Source organism: Diplotaxodon limnothrissa, linkage group LG9 (assembly GCF_057381915.1).
Source record: "Diplotaxodon limnothrissa isolate DT_005_m linkage group LG9, D_limnothrissa_male_GT1.1, whole genome shotgun sequence".
Lineage (NCBI taxonomy): Eukaryota > Metazoa > Chordata > Actinopteri > Cichliformes > Cichlidae > Diplotaxodon > Diplotaxodon limnothrissa.
In genome coordinates, this window is record NC_140604.1 from 928,220 (window position 1) to 945,974 (window position 17,755).

A 17,755-nucleotide genomic window follows, 5' to 3' on the forward strand; every position below is an offset into this window, starting at 1 on the left:
GATTGGGAGAATGTCATGTGGTCAGATGAAACCAAAGTAGAACTTTTTGGTATAAACTCAACTCGTCGTGTTTGGAGGAAGAAGAATACTGAGTTGCATCCCAAGAACACCATACCTACTGTGAAGCATGGGGGTGGAAACATCATGCTATGGGGCTGTTTTTCTGCCAAGGGGACAGGACGACTGATCCGTGTTAAGGACAGAATGAATGGGGCCATGTATCGTGAGATTTTGAGCCAAAACCTCCTTCCATCAGTGAGAACTTTGAAGATGAAACGAGGCTGGGTCTTCCAACATGACAATGATCCAAAACACACCGCCCGGGCAACAAAGGAGTGGCTCCGTAAGAAGCATTTGAAAGTCCTGGAGTGGCCTAGCTAGTCTCCAGACCTCAACCCCATAGAAAATCTGTGGCGGGAGTTGAAAGTCCGTGTTGCTCGGCGACAGCCCCAAAACATCACTGCTCTCGAGAAGATCTGCATGGAGGAATGGGCCAAAATACCAGCTACTGTGTGTGCAAACCTGGTAAAGACCTATAGTAAACGTTTGACCTCTGTTATTGCCAACAAAGGTTATGTTACAAAGTATTGAGTTGTATTTTTGTTATTGACCAAATACTTATTTTCCACCCTGATTTACCAATAAATTCTTTACAAATCCTACCATGTGGATTCATGGATTTTTTTTTCACATTCTGTCTCTCACAGTTGAAGTGTACCTCTGGTGCAAATTACTGACCTCTGTCATCATTTTAGGTGGGGGAACTTGCACAATCGGTGGCTGACTAAATACTTTTTTGCCCCAATGTAATTCTCTCCGACCTGTCAGCACATGGAGTTTTTCCATCTATAGCTAAATAAAATAAATACTGCACATTGGACTCTTACATGTGGAACACATCCCTTGTGTCCCTTTCACATAAAAACCACAAAGGTGATAGACTGAGATTAGCGGCAGACAACTGGAGTAAGCAGGTGTGACTGTGATCATTACCACTATGACTGTTAAATTAGTTGGAAAACCTAAATCTTGAGAATTACTAATAGTTTTAGGCACAGTGCCAGAGCTTTGTGGCTCACCTTATTAATCATCAGAAATATATAGTGCAAGTCCAAATACATGTTTCTGGCAGAAATACACACAGACTAAACTTTGAATATTAGCAGTTCAGTGAAATAATCGTTTAATGCTTTCATGTTCAACTTAGTAATAATCATAGAATGCAAGCATCACTTCCTGTTTGGCTTGTTCAGTGTGCACAACCTGTATTTTATTTGCTGAAAACCTGTATCAATATTTTATAGAAAGGCTTATTCTGTCATAATTATATATTCTCTGAACAAATTTACAAGGTATAAGTATATATAGTATCAAGGGCTTAAATCATGGTTTCCAACTCCAGGCCTGGAGGGCCGGTGTCCTGCAGGTTTTAGATGCGTCTTTGATCCATCACAGCTGATTAAAATGGCTAAATGACCTCCTGAACATGTCCTGAAGTTCTCCAGAGGCCTGGTAAAGAACTAATCATGTGATTCAGGTGTGTTGACCCAGAGTGAGATCTAAAACCTGCAGGACACCGGCCCTCGGGGCCTGGAGTTGGACACCCCTGGTGTAAATGAACGCGCCTCCACACTGCCCCCCCGGTGAATACACAAGACATTTCCACTAGTTTTCCTAATTCTCATTTAGGGGTGTTATTACTCATGGTTGCATCATCCACATCACAGGTGAGGTGTACCATTATGTCCACCCATCAGCGGGCTATCATGATCTGTATCTGTATGTGAGCTTGTTAATCAAGAATAACATCACCCTGCGCGCCACCTTTTCCATCTGCTGCCCTCAGGGAGAAGGTACAGGTCTATACAGGCCAGAACATCCAGACTGGCCAACAGCCTGTATCCACAGGCTGTGAGGCTCCTGAACTCTCTGCCCCCCTCTCACGGACAATAACCATATCCAACTTCTTAATAGCAATGAACTGGTCTGCATTGGTGCATCATATCTTTATTCTCTTCCCCCTCCTGCCCCCCCCCCCCCCCCCCCTCTTTCTTAAATAGATAACTATCATATCTGATATCATATCTCACAGTACAATAATATTGAATGGGTTGCATTGTTGTATTTTGTCATGTTTCTCAGGTCTTTGTCTGAATTTCTACGAACATTATTGCTAAGGATTGTCTTATTGCATTGGAGTCACACTGGGTTAAATATGTACACTTGGGTTTTAAGGGGTATTTATTATTTTCTTCTTTTTTTTGGGTTGTATGGAAGCCCCAAACGCAATTTCATTGTTCTTGACAATGACAATAAATAAATAAAATACTAAAATACTAAATAAACATTAATATCTGTAATTATAAATTACATACGGAGTAGTGCTTTATAAATGATGAATTAAACACTTAATAATACCTTACTAATGCCTAATATTGTGGCATTATTAGGCAGACAGTGACTATAAAGTGTTACCTTCACCTACTTGATTTGCTCATACTGAGCTGTGCCCCATGTGTCCACTTTGGGATGTAGTGTGAGCTTCAGTGCAGGTTTGGATTACCTGATGATGTTGCTCTGCAGGTGGTCACTCTGTTGCTGTTCGTCTTGAGCTTGAAGCCTCATGGCCTCCTGCTCCTCCTCCGACTGCTGACTCAGACCGTCCATCAGCCACTGCTCCCTCAAAGCCTTCTTCTGTCAGTCAACCAACACACAGGCCTCTGCTTTAGCCTCAAACCGAGCTCAGTGTTCTTCTCATATTTAAAATGTTCAAATCTACGGTGACACCTGCTCTGTTTTCCATTTGACACTCTCTGCTTTCAAAAACTCTTTTCCTATCCTGTTAAGCAAAGAAAAATGTGTAGCTGATTTCTCTATCAGATATTTTAAGGAACATTACGTTTGCACACACTCCTCAGTTTCACAAACAGCATACTAGATCCAACACTATGAAGCAGCAGCTGCAGTGGAGCCAGTCCCTCGCTTCCCATTCAGCTGTTAGTCTCAGTCTGACATATTTAGATTTGCCAGAATGGGAAGCAAAGAGCTTCTCAGTATAGTTGGCATGGACTGTGGGAGACAAATCTTTAGTGAAATTGTAAAAACTAATGTTGTCCAAATAATAATGAGATGGATCTTAGTTTTTAGCATGTACAGTTTGGAAACTCAGACACAGGAGCTTTTGTAAGCACAAGTTGTAATCATGACTGGAAGAGTACGGATGTTCTCAAAGCTCTGCTATAAATATGTAGATGTGTATTAAACGAACCCGTGTCCAACAAAAACCTTCACTATGTTAAAGAGACTGAATGTAACCAATATCAGTGGACAGTTCCACGGTGTGGCAACAGGAAATGAAAATGAGTGTGGAGTTGACCCAGGCATCCTAACAGAAGCATGTTTTTTAAAACCTTTTCCACTCACGTGAAAAACACTGGGGGCGGGGGGGGGGGGGGGGGGGGGTGCAGAATGAGTATAAAAGAGCTTCTGGGAAGGCCGAGGGTTCGTATTCATCCATGGATTAATGGAGAGCAACATCAGAAGAGAGGACTCTGGAGTTTTGGGGGGTAAATATTTTTACCAAATCAACCACTGCCCAACTACTGAAGACTTACGAACTGCAATTATCATTTTTAGCTTTATCGCTACTCATTGTTGCTCCATTGGATTATGGTCTCAGAGCAGTCGAAGTATTTTGTACTGAATCACTGCTTCCCCACCTGGACTTTACTGGGCATGGGTCAGGCCTGTGTGTTGCCCTTCTCCTTACCCTCATTGCATTCAAAAGTTTAAATTATGTACATTTGACTCAGCCATGAGGCAGTCTGCAACATCGGCTGCAGACTCACCCACCCCCACTGCTGCTGTTCCACCTCAGACACTTCACACCTCCTCTATTCACCCTGCTCACTCCCCCCCACCCCCAACAACAGCATCCAATACACACTCAACACAAGGCTCCAGCCTGTCTCTCTCAACCACCCAGGTTAGGAGGGAACTGAGGAGGATTAATGGCAAGAAGGCAGCGGGTCCAGATGGCATCAGCTCGAGGGTCGTCAGGTCCTGCGCGGACCAACTGTGTGGGGTGATGGAGCACCTCTTCAACCTGAGCCTGAGGTTGGGAAGAGTCCCACAGCTCTGGAAAACCTCCTGTGTTGTACCAGTGCCAAAGACTTCACGCCCCAAGGACCTCAACAGCTACAGGCCGGTGGCTCTGACATCCCACCTGATGAAGACCCTGGAGCGGTTGGTCCTGGCTCAGCTTCGGCGCCTAATAAGCTCATCACTGGACCCACTTCAGTTTGCCTACCAGCCTGGCATTGGAGCGGATGATGCCGTCATTCACCTCCTACATCGTTCCCTCGCTCACCTGGAGACCGCTGGAAGCACTGTGAGAATCATGTTCTTTGATTTCTCCAGTGCCTTCAACACCATTCTTCCCTCGGTTCTAAAGGACAAGCTGGTGAACTCTGGAGTGGACCATCACCTCACTACCTGGATCCTGGACTACCTCACCGACCGACCACAGTATGTGAGGACTCAGGGCTGTGTGTCGGACAGGGTCGTCTGCAGTACGGGGGCCCCACAGGGAACGGTTCTGGCTCCGTTCCTCTTCACCATCTACACTGCAGACTTCTCCCACAATTCCACCCAGTGCTTCCTGCAGAAGTTCTCTGATGACTCTGCAATAGTCGGCCTCATCACTGATGGGGACGACAAGGAGTACAGAGGTCTGACCCAAGACTTTGTGGACTGGTGCCAGCTGAACTACCTCCAGATCAACGCCAGTAAAACCAAGGAGCTGGTGGTAGACTTCCGCAGGCACAAGCATTCTCCACTGCAACCACTGAACATCCAGGGTATGGACATTGAGGCTGTGGACAGCTACAGGTACCTTGGTGTTCATCTGAACAATAGACTGGACTGGACTCATAACTCAGACGCCCTCTACAGGAAAGGGCAGAGCAGGCTGTACCTGCTGCGGAGACTCAGGTCGTTTGGAGTGGAGGGCCCACTCCTGAAGAAATTCTATGACTCTGTGGTGGCTTCTGCTATCTTTTATGGCGTGGTCTGCTGGGGCGGCAGCATCTCTGCTGGGGACAGGAAGAGACTGAACAGGGTGATCCGAAGGGCCAGCTCTGTTCTAGGATGCCCTCTGGACCCAGTGGAGGTGGTGAGTGACAGGAGAACGGCGGCTAAGCTGTCATCCCTGTTGGACAACATCTCCCACCCCATGCAGCAGACTGTGACAGCACTGAGCAGCTCCTTCAGTGGGAGACTGCGGCACCCACGGTGTGGGACGGAGAGATTTCGCAGGTCTTTCCTCCCCACTGCTGTCAGACTCCATAATAAAGACTTTAACTGATCAAGCACACACATCCATACATATGCAATAATACTAAGTGCAATAATCCTTTCTGTCATCGTTGTATTTTTACTCAGTTGTATATAGTATTTGTATTTGTATTCTATTTTTATCTTATTGTATATTTATTTTATTTTATTCTACTGTATATAGTATATTATTTTATTCTATTCTGTACAGTTGTGTACTGTATTTATTCTTATTGTATTCTAATTTTTGCCTCATAACTTTTGCACTGTCCACTTCCTGCTGTGACAAAACAAATTTCCCACGTGTGGGACTAATAAAGGTTATCTTATCTTATCTTATCTTATTCCCAGTAGCTGGGTGGCCTTAGCTGAGGAGGCAAAGCAGGTCATCTGGTAATCAGAAGGTTAGTGGTTCCCAGTCTGTATTCCAAATATCCTTGGGCAGGATGCGAACCCCACCTCTGATGTATCCGTCAGAGTATGAATATGTGGGGATGATAACTAGAAAGGCCTCCAAAGACAACTCTGTAGTATCATTTACTAAAAATAAAGTTTGATTGTATTTACTTTGCTTTTTTGTAAAATAACCAAAACATTTTCTAACATCCAGTTTGGTGATACCTTGTTTTATAATATTTAATGGACATTGTATTAAAATGCAACAAAAACTCTTAAATATGTTGTTTATTGTTAGATTTATTCATTTTTCCAGCATGCTTCCATAGGGAATTTAGATATTTTTTGGTAGTCACTGATATAAGAAGGTGATATCATTACACACCACTACAACACCAGCAGTGACCAGTTTGCCAAAGATGCAGGAAACAGCTCAGTGGCGTGACACAGTTTTAGACAGCCCCCTTGTGGTTAACTGTAACTGGGGTTAACTTGTGCGTAACTGCTTCTTAAGAAAACTTCAGATGTGTGCCCAATTTATCTTAACATGAAAAAAATATAACTTGGAACGATGGAATGAAAAAAGAAGATTTGACTTTTACAATAATGTATGAAATACCCTCAGTTGTGTTGAAGAGGAATAGCTGTAGCTATAATATGAACAATGCTACTGCAGTGAGTATATATCTGTGAAATAAAGCTCTGAGACTGCATCAAGGAAAATGTGGAGAAATATAACAGTAAATGAAATCATTAAACCTTCAAGCGAGAGTTCCTCACATTCCCTGTACACTGTTACACACTGACACATTTTCTCCTGGAAATTTTTGCTTTTTGGCTGTAAATTAGAGACATACCTTTATGTACTGGAGTTTTAACTTCTCTTCTTCTATCTGTCTCCTCTTCTTGGCAATTTCTTCCTGGATTCTTCTTTTGTCCTGTGAGGGCAGGTCAAACATACATTTGTGTCATATGCACAATTACAGCATGGAAACTATTCCACCTGTTGTCTCCTCGTGCTGACACTTCAACCTTGAGCTGACAGACGGACAGCAACAGCTATAAATAGACAAAAAGCAGCACAGGCTTCATGACGTGACCTACCTGTTGCTTGAGTGTGTGTGTACGTGTCTGTCTGTTTGCTATAATTTCAACAACACTCTTTGCTAATTAGTACACTATGTAGCAAAGACATCTAGAAATTTGATCAGATACATTGGACAGAATAAATTGTGCAGTTGTTATCCTGGATATCAGGCAAACACGCTGCTTAGTTCCTTTATTTTTAACTAAGCCTCACTGCTCACTAATATTAGCTCCTAGATCCAGGATCAGTGTGGAATTAAGCCGGAGTAAAAGGGGATCTCCCTGTTGATGTCTGCTAGTATTTATGACTCTGTCTCAGTCCAGACAGCATTCTAAGCAGAGAAGCCCAGAATTCTCTTCATACCGTTTCTAACTCATCCGGGAGGACACAGAGTCATTATCAAGTCAGCTGAGAGACATAATCTCTCCACCAAGTACTGGGTCTGCCCCAGTGCCTCCTCCCACTAGATCATTCCTGAAACACATCACCCAGGAGGCGTCTAGGAGCTCAGGTGCCTGAATAACTTCAGCTGCCTCCTCTCGACGTGGAAGAGCGAGGACTCTCCAAGTCCCTCTGGAAGGACCAGTGAAACCCATTCCTGCTACTTGTATCATGACTTCATTGTAACTACTCAGAGCTTATGATTAAAATATATTTTCAACTCACTTTAAATTATTCATTTTTATTTTTACAGTGCCAAATCACAACAACAGTTGCCTCAAAGTAACTTGTATTTTAAGTTAACGATGCTACAGTGTGAAGTGCCTTGAGACTGTTGCTGGTGAGGGTTCATCGTCTCCACGGACACCGCCCAACCCATCTGTAAATCTCACGGGCCACTCTCTTCTCACTAATGAACTAGACTCTGAGATACTGAAACTGCTGGTCAGAACTCACAAGCATGCTTTGGACACTCTACCCTTTTTCCAACTGAGAACCATATTAAAAGACTTGGAGGTGCTGATTCTCATTCCTGCCACTTCACGCTGGGGCACAAGGTCACCACCTGATGAAACTAACAGAACCACATCAACTGCAAAAAGCCAAGATGAAATTCTGAGGGTACCAAAGTGAAGACCACTCCCTCAGGATGTCCAGAGCTGTACGGAACAGAGTGACTCTTCTTACATGGTTTTATTAAGCATCACAACATATCATCATAGCTTTAAAAGCCTCAACATAAACACTTTTCTAAGAGCCTGGTGGGAATTCTTTACAATTCTTAAAAAGTCTGCACTTATCCCATGTAAACTAAAAAGTTTTTAAAATAAAACTATAAAGAAAAATCACTGAATACTAACTACTAGAAAAATACTAACATTCTCATCGTGGCATGAGAATAAGACAAAAAAAGAAATTTTAAAAAAAATCATACAAGACCCAAACTTTATTTCATTTGAAGAAATTTGATCAAAATATAAAATCAGCAAAGGTGAATTTCTTTAATATATCTGCAACTGAAACCATCATACAGGAAAATCTGAATCCCTGTCAACTGAATCCCACTTGGGAAGCTGTCATGTGAAGGCTGTGCGCAGGCAGGAAAAGCACCCAAAGTGCAGACAGTCGGAGACAAAAGGTGAACTTAAATACAGCGTTAATGCTGAACTCCAAAAAGTAAGAAAACTGAGACTCCAAGGTAAACTTATGCAGCCAGAACACACAGCAAAATAAGGGTAGATCACAACACGGACACAGAGAAACACAGGGCTTAAATACACAGAGGGAGCAATCGGGGCAACAGGAGGGAAACACAGCTGGGGCAAATCAGGCCTAACGAGACAAAGGAAGCAAAACCAGATGCACTTACATGAGACACAGACTTTCAAAGTAAAACAGGAAACATAACACAGAGACGCGAACTTGACAAGGGGATACAGCTGACAGAGGAGACAGAGCAACTAGAGAACACAGAGACATAAACCATAAGACAGAACTCAAAGAAACCAAAGACTAGAAATGATAAATAATATAATAAACTCAAAACCCTGGGTCAACGACCCAGGCATCCTAACAGAAGCATGTTTTTTAAAAGAACTATACCCCCAAATTGTCATCAATAATTTATAATCTATTGTTTAAAATTGACTAATCAATTTCCCTCCCAAAGGCTAAGTGGCAGCAAGATCTTTCCACCAGTCCAGATAAAAACATCTGGACACAAATATGCTTGAGCACCCTCAAAATGACTAAAAGCCCGACTTACAACTTAAACAATACAAAGTTCTCTACAGAACGTACTACACAGGACAAAGTTTTTCCAAATGGACCTTACACACTCAAAAAAAATCAGAATCCATATCAGAATATTTTATTAATCCATAAGGAAATTATGTGGTTATAGTAAGAACAGACTGAACTAAATCAATAATACAATAATATATACAATGAACCCAATTTTAAATATTCAAAATATTACAGAGATTAAATATATTTGATTGACATTTTACTCTAAAGTGTAAAACTTTATTTGCTATTTTCACTATGGAAGATGGGCAAAGGGTGTAACTGTTGCAGTGTGTTCTGTGCATTAGATGGAGGAGTTGTACAAAGAGATAATAGAGAGATAATACAGATACAGAGGGAATGATTTCCTGAGTCGCTTAATGATGCTTTTGGGTAATCTCAGCCTCTCACTGAGCGTGCTCCTGTGACTGGTCAGCACGTCATGGAGTGGGTGGGAGGGAGGTATGGTTCAGCATTGTCCTTATCTTGGACAACATCCACCTCTCAGACACCACCTTAAGGGAGTCCAGCTCCATCCCCACAACATTACTGGCCTTGTCGGTCAGTTTATTGAGTCTGTTGGCATCTGTGACCCTCAACCTGCTGCCCCAGCCTGAAACAGCATAGAGGATGGCACTGACCACAACAGACTCCTAGAAAATCCTGAGCATTGTCCTACAGTCAATGTTTTCTCTTTATAACATCAGAGGGTGAAGAGGAAAGTGAAGAGGACAGTCCCTTGTGGTGCCCCTGTGTTGCTGATCACCCTGTCAGACACACAATGTTGAAGACACACATATTGTGGTTTTCCTGTTAGCTAATCAACAATCCAGGACACCAAAGAAGCATCCACCTGCATCGCTGTCAACTTATCACCCAGGAGGGTCGGCCTGATGGTATTGAATGCACTGGAAAAGTAAAAAAACATGACCCTCACAGTGCTTGCCGGCTGGTCCAGATGGGTGAAGACTCGATTGAGCAGGTAGATGATGGCCTGCTCTGCTCAAAGGCAGGGCTGGTAAAGAAACTGAAGGGGAGCCTAATGTCACCTGATTATAGTTGGCAGATGGTCATGAAGACCATTCCAGGGTCTTCATGACGTGGAAAGTCAGTGGCACAGGCCTGTAATCCTGGGGGGAACTGGGATGTGGTGTCTTCGTACAGGGACGAGGCATGGCGTCTTCACAGCACTGGGACCCTCTGCAGACTCAGACTCAGCATGAACAGTTTATGAAAGACTCCACAAAGCTGGGAGGCACAAGCCTTGAGGATGCCGGGACTCACCGAATGTCTGTCTCTTTAAAAAACAACATTGGATGAATTTGTCTCTCTCTGGTCCTCACTGATGAACTCCATTACTTAGTGGGGGTGGTCGGCTCTAGTCTCGTTTCCCTGTATGCCCTTCAGGTGGATAAGGATGCTCTCTGGGACTCCCCGTGTCTGCCAGCCTCGTGGGAGCTGGACAGCAGTGGTTGCTGTTGGGTGGGTCTTGGTATACGAGTGCTTGTGGTGGCAGGTGCTGCCCCCCAGTCTTCTGGGCAAGGGTAGATGTGGGACCTGGGGCCCAGGTGCCCCGGGTCACCTGGTCTCTGGCTCCCTCCTTGTGCAGGGGTGGTCTAAACCCCAAGTCTTGGGACTCCTCTAAACACTCCAGTCTACTTTTTCTGGTGGGGGTGGTGGCTGCTGCCCTGGACTCGGTGGTGCTCTGGGGCATTGTCCTTGCAGGCCATAGGCCAACTTGTTCCTGCTCTGTGGTGGGATGTTGGGAATGGGGTGCCTACTGAGTCAGTCGTTTACTGGCTCTCTCCTTGCAAGGATAGTCCTTTACCTCCCGTTCATACATTATCACCGCTTCCCCCCTGGATGCTTCTGCCCCTCCCTGGGATGTGGGTGATTGTTGGTTCCGGGGTGCGTGGCTTGATGTTCAGGTGTGCTTGTTGGCCCATTCCCTTGGTGGCTAGGGGTGGCTTTGATCTTCTCAATGTTGAGGAAGGGGCAGCCAGATGCCAGGTGGTTCTTTGGCACCTGTTCTTGATTTGTACCAGGGTGGCAGTTTCTGGAAGGGTTGACTGCCTGTTGTCTCTGGTCTTCTGAGACACTCACCCTTTGACCGTGGGCACTGCATCTGTGGCCTCCCTCCTCCTGCTTGGATGGACACGCGGATGTCACCAAGACGTGTGGCCTCAGGTCATCAGTACTCTTGGGAGCTGAGGATGGCTGTGATTGTTGTCCTAATTCAGACTCCATCTGCCTCCAGGACCTGGGAGGACATTATTGCACCTTTCCACCCTCATTATCAAGTGCATTTGTTTTAAAGACACACACACCGAGACACTCACTCTCTGTCTCTCTCTTTCTGTCACATTCATACTCACACTACTAGAAGACTGTTGATTTATGTATCTGTGTATTTTCTCATTTTTGTATGTTGATGCTTTAAAGGTGCAGCAGTTGGCGATACATTTTTCATTTCTATCTGTACTCTTTCTTGTTATTATAATTCCAGCATTAATCCTGTTGGAATTAAAATAATGGAAAAAATAATCTGTTTATTATTAATCAATATTACCTTATTATTATGACTTTGGTACCTAAGTCAGAATATAAAAATCCTAATGCACAGATAATATAAACATTGTTAACAATTTGTAACCCACTATCAGTGAAATCAACGACACTATTACTAATTGACTTCACCTCATGGGCATAGGTTACATTATTGTGCTCGGTTTCTGGGCTTAAATTTCAGTGTAACATTACTCAGTTAATTGTTTATTGCTAATTTAATTAATTGGTAATTGTTAATTAACAGTGTTAATATAAGATAATTACTTGGCTTTAAATAATCCTGAAATGGTTTCCACAGCATTCCCTTCTTGTTTCCAACTTATGGCCCAACTTTAAATATTGAGCTGTAAAAGGCTCCCAAAGATTCATTGATTAAAAAGAGAGTACTTCAGATGTTTGATTGACTGATTTGGTATCCATCAGAGGGACTATGCGATCTACACAGTGAACCTGTGGGTTTTTGTCTGTTACAGAAGAAGGACCATGCTATTTGAAACTGTGGCCCCAACATGACTAGCTATAGTCACATTAACCTCCTAAGACCCGAACTCTTCCACTGCATGCATTTTTAATTTCTCTTTGATATTTGGGCATATTGGGGCCCAATGAATGTAAAAACAAAGAATTACCAGATTTTTTTTTTTTACCTTATTTTTGTTTTTAAGAAAAATAAGAGCCACACATCAGGATATTCGTTTAACATTTTGATAGAATAGTAGCAGCATAATGTCCTTGTAAGTGGATATCAGGCCCTTGTAGAGAAAAATTTAGTATTTTGGTTTAAATAACCCAAAATGTGATGTTCACATATGTGGACGCCAGGTCCTAGGAGGTTAAAGTTCATTAAAGTTCCATGAAACATGTTAAGCTGAAACTGATAACATAATAACAAATATAGTAAAACTCCAAGTTAGATATTGTAAAAAGTGGAAGCCCCTGTGGATGAACAATAAAGCCAACACAGAAGTGCCAGAACTACTCCAGTTATACTAGCTGCCAATTAAAGCTGGCTCCAAAAGTCCCCTCGATTGTTTCACTTCAGCCAATAAATTAACATGTTCACAGCCTAGCACTACAAAAGTTTTGGCCTGGACTCCATCTTCTCCTTCATTACAACTGTTTTTATAACTCACCTGAATGTTGGAAGAGCTACAAGTTACCAGGGACACCATCGCTTTGACTGACAGGTGTGCCAACAGAGGCAGCCTCTCACCTGTGCTTGTGCTACTGATGCCATATTTAATAGAATTAACCAAGAAACAATATGGGCTGCTGTTTCGTACATTAAGTCTGTGCTCTAGTTTTAGTGAGTGCTGGTAAGTATTCACTGAACCTTATGTCATCATCAGTTAGTGCTTTATGTTAATATCTTTCTGCCTCAGATGAAAGCGATGCAGCCTCTCTGCACATTGACAGGCGAGTTGACTTGCACAGCTACAACTCTTTTCTGGCTGGATTTTCTCTCTACGCCATCTTGTAAATACACACCCACATGTTTTATTTTCAGGCTGTGCTTTGGTAACAACTCTTAGTTCTGCATCCTGACATCCTGCTAAAGTAAAGTATCACAGCTCTGAATTACAAGAATGCAGAGATTTACACAATGAGAAACATCTACTGATACACAGGTATTTTGCTGACATATATATATGATGGCATCAAAGAGTGTGACTATGAGCTCTTTACCATGATGGCCTGGAGCCTCTACTTGACGTCGGGGTCACCAGGATTCAACTGACATTTTTAAAACATGCACCTATGGAATGAATGTGAAGTGCCAGGCGACTTCCTTCTTTAATCATCGCATTCACAAGATGTTCAGAAACCCTGGAACCTTGACCTTGGACATAGACATGAAGGTAACCAGGATTCAAACTCATCTGAATCTTTTAGTAGATGCACCTACGGCATGAATTTCAAAATCCTACATCGCCTATTTCTCAAGTTGTTCATTTGTGTTTGGTAAAAACTAAAGACAAATTCCACTACAGTCATTCATTGTAAAATATAATTTTCACATTTCAGAAGCTAATATGAACTTTCAGCAGGACAAAAACAAGACAAAACAGTTACTCAGACTCTAAAGCTAAGTGTGATTATAAGCTGCCCATTTTATTACAGTTCCATAAGCGTCTGTTGTATTAAAATGTGAACTTATGTTATGAAGATGGACCTACTGTTCACACTGTTTCTAGCCTAAAGCTACCAGTGGAATTACTTCCTTGTTTGTTTTACTAAATCATAAAGACGCACTCACCTGACGTCACTAACTAACTCATGTGGACACAAATCAGATCATTCCGATGACAGACTTCCAGCTCTGCCCCTCTAGATATGATGGTCAACTTTAGTGCTATCTTTGCCATCTACACAAATGGATTAGAACCCATCACCACCAAATTTTTAAAAATGAAGTTTACTTCAAGTCAGTATGTAACACAGATTATTTGGAAACTGGCTTTTTACTTAAACTACAGAGACTGTAGGACTGCTGTTTACCATGATGGCCTGGAGCCTCTCCTTCAGCAGGTCGGCCTCCTCCATGTCCTACGTGAGAGACAAAGCATGTGACAGTTAATCAGCTGCAACTGTGGAGCCACACAGGAACACAGCAAATTAAAGAAGTTAGAAGCCATCACGAATCACTGTGATTACCCACTCTACAACATCTTTATGGAACATTCTCTCTCTCCGTCATACAACAGAGACACAGAAAATCAATCACACCCATAGACTTTTTAATTCTTATACAAACAGCAGATGAGCTATGTCAGAGACAGGAAGTTCCCTTTGGGATGTTCTTCTGATATGTAACTGCTTATTGTTGAAGGGCTCATAATTCTGTGTTCTATGTTCCCAGATTTTACTCTTTGATGCTCATTTGTGTAAATAATTACAAGAATACATAATCCGTATGGCACTTTGGTCAGCAAAACCTGTGCTTTAAAAATACATTTTACTGACTTGTATTAGTAGATCTAAATCATTCATCCATCACACAGCATTGTCAAACAGAGTATTCTACCTCTTTATATTGATAATGATTTCTTTTTAGCTTTTATTTGATCATCAATCATCATCATAAACATCAAGAATATATTTTGCTATCGTGGGTTTAGCTTTAAAACATGAAGTGAATAATAGCACATCATACATCATTTCACCAGTGTTGGGAAGGTTACTTTTAAAATGTATTCCACTACAGATTACAGATTACATGCCCCAAAATATAATTTGTACTGTATTCCGTTACGTTACTCAATCAGAGTAACGTATTCTGAATACTTTGGATTACTTAATATATTATCATGCTTTTTACAACTACATGAATGTACTACTGCTGTGTGATTTATTACTGTTACTGAAGGTTACTCTCCACACCAACACCAACTAGATGTTTAAATCATAATATAAATGAGTAACAGTAGGTGGACATTAGGTAAGGCTGCACTTTTTGCAGCGATCTCGTGTAGAAAACTATTCCGCGCGTATATAAAACAGGTCCGCGGCCCCAAACCGCAGTAAAGGGACCTCTGGCTAATATGTCGGGTTCGTGTCCATTTTCCCTGCAACACGGATTACACTACCCATCAGGCTACATTCTTTAAAGCTATGCCTGTAACACTCTGCCTGTTGCCTTCATATTAAATAATTTTTTTAATAATTTTTAAAGATATTTCATCATGTCATTATGCAGGCCACAAGTAGAGGTGACATGGGCCGCGAGATTGAGACACAGGCATTAGAGCCTCTTAACATCCTAAGACCTGGCGTCCACATATGTGGACATCATATTTTGGGTTGTCCAAACCACAATACTAAATTTTGCTCAATAAGTACCTGATATCTCTTACAAGGACATTATACTGCCACAAAACAAATGTCCTCATATGTGTATATCCAGGCCCTTGTAGAGCAAAATCAGGTAAAAAGATCATTCTTTGTTTTTGCATTCATCAGGTCCCAGTCAGTCCAAAGAGAAATTAAAAATGCATTCCATGAAAGAGTTCGGGTCTCAGGAGGTTAATGCGTGTTTTGTTTGGGTTTCCACCGGTGTGGAATTACCAAATTACCAAAAACAGAGAGGGGACAGCCTAACATGTGAAATAGGAAAAGACCGCCATGTAATCCATTTATTTCAACAAAGTAACTGTATTTTGAATACCACCTTTTTAAACAGTAACTGTAACGGAATACATCCATCCATCCATCCATCCATCTTCATCCGCTTTATCCGAGGCCGGGTCGCCTCCTCCCGGTGGGACATGCCTGGAACACCTCACCCAGGAGGTGCCCAGGGGGCATCCTTGTCAGATGCCCGAACCACCTCAGCTGGCTCCTTTCGATGTGGAGGAGCAGCGGCTCTACTCTGAGCCCCTCCCGGATGGCCGAACTTCTCACCCTATCTCTAAGGGAGAGGCCAGCCACCCTTCGGAGGAAGCTCATTTCTGCCGCTTGTATCCGCGATCTCGTTCTTTCGGTCACTACCCACAGCTCGTGGCCATAGGTGAGGGTAGGGACGTAGATCGACTGGTAAATTGAGAGCTTCGCTTTTACACTCAGCTCCCTCTTCACCACAACGGACCGCATTACTGCAGCTGCAGCCCCAATCCGTCTGTCGATCTCCGGCTCCCTTCTCCCATCACTCGCGAACAGGACCCCGAGATACTTGAACTCCTCCACTTGGGGCAGGAACTCATGCCCGACCCGGAGTGGGCACTCCACCCTTTTCCGGCTGAGAACCATGGCCTCAGATTTGGAGGTGCTGATCCTCATTCCCGCTGCTTCACACTCGGCTGCGAACCGTTCCAGTGCGAGCTGGAGGCCCTCACCCGATGAAGCCAACAGAACCACATCATCCACAAAAATCAGAGATGAGATTCTGAGGCCACCAAAGCGAAAGCCCTCCGCCACTTGGCTGCGCCTAGAAATTCTGTCCATAAAAGTTATGAACATAACCGGTGACAAAGGGCAGCCCTGGCGGAGCCCATCACCCACCGGGAACGAGTCCGACTTATTGCCGGCAATGCGAACCAAGCTCTTGCAACGGTTGTATAGGGATCGAATGGCTCGTAGCAATGGGCCAGACACCCCATACTCCCGCAGCACCTCCCACAGGACACCCCGAGGGACACGGTCGAATGCCTTCTCCAAGTCCACAAAACACATGTAGACTGGTTGGGCAAACTCCCATGCACCCTCAAGTATCCTCGAGAGGATAAAGAGCTGGTCCAGTGTTCCGCGACCAGGACAAAAACCGCATTGTTCCTCCTGTATCCGAGGTTCGACTAGCGGACGAACTCTCCTTTCCAGCACCCTGGCATAGACTTTCCCAGGGAGGCTGTAACAGAATACAGTTACTCATATTTTGTATTTTAAATACATAACAGCGGTATATGTATTCCGTTACTCCCCAACACTGCATTTCACTAGGTACATCTGAGCTTGTAGTTAAATACATGTAAACGTTTCATATTAAACATGACTGCATATTGTTATTCTTATTTGCACTGACAGCATTACACTATGCTTTGCAATCCACTGACATGGGACAAAAGAAAACAATACTACAATTCACATTTAAAACTTCTATTCATTTTATTCATGTAGAAATATTCTGCACTGACCGCACAACCCGAAACAGCAGCAAATGTAACACAATCTAAAGGTTAGCTGGAAAAGTAGAGCCATGCTAGCTAAACTCAGCAGTATGTAAGTAGTCGGAAGAAAAAGTAAATTTTATTTTGTCATGTTAGGAAATCTGTTGGAGAGGTAAGTGACGGAAGTGACGAATGGTAGCTTAGAATTGAACAAATTCCTTTAAGCTTCAATTTTACCAAATACACTTATCAATTGTCTTATAACTAACAACATTTGTCTAAATCTTCTCCAACACCCTGGAGAACAATGGGGAGAGTTTAGAGGCTCTCCAAGATTACATTGATCGGTGCTTCCAGGATCTCATGATGAAGAAGGCCCAGAGTGCAGCTTCCCCGGCCAAATCTGAGACGCTGTCATTGAAAAGATGTCGCCCAGCAGATTCCCCCGGCACAACATCACCAGCCGGCAAAGATATTGTCGACATACTGGAGTCAATCAACAAACGATTGTCCAGTTTCGACGCAAGGCTGTCCTTGGTGGAGA

At 43.0% G+C, this 17,755-nt stretch overlaps 1 protein-coding gene across 3 annotated transcripts in view; it reads right to left on the minus strand.

The window, feature by feature from the left end:
* LOC146624949 (uncharacterized) overlaps positions 1–14,155 on the minus strand; it is a 71,353-nt gene extending 57,198 nt beyond the window's left edge. For all 3 annotated transcript variants that reach the window (XM_085361866.1, XM_085361864.1, XM_085361863.1), the window contains exons 1-3: positions 14,111–14,155; positions 6,588–6,668; positions 2,564–2,694 (exon numbers count right to left, since the gene is read on the minus strand). In XM_085361866.1, coding sequence (XP_085217992.1) covers positions 2,564–2,694; positions 6,588–6,668; positions 14,111–14,155 — 257 coding nt within the window. The remainder of the gene's footprint in view (positions 1–2,563; positions 2,695–6,587; positions 6,669–14,110) is intronic.
* Positions 14,156–17,755: the final 3,600 nt, after the last annotated feature.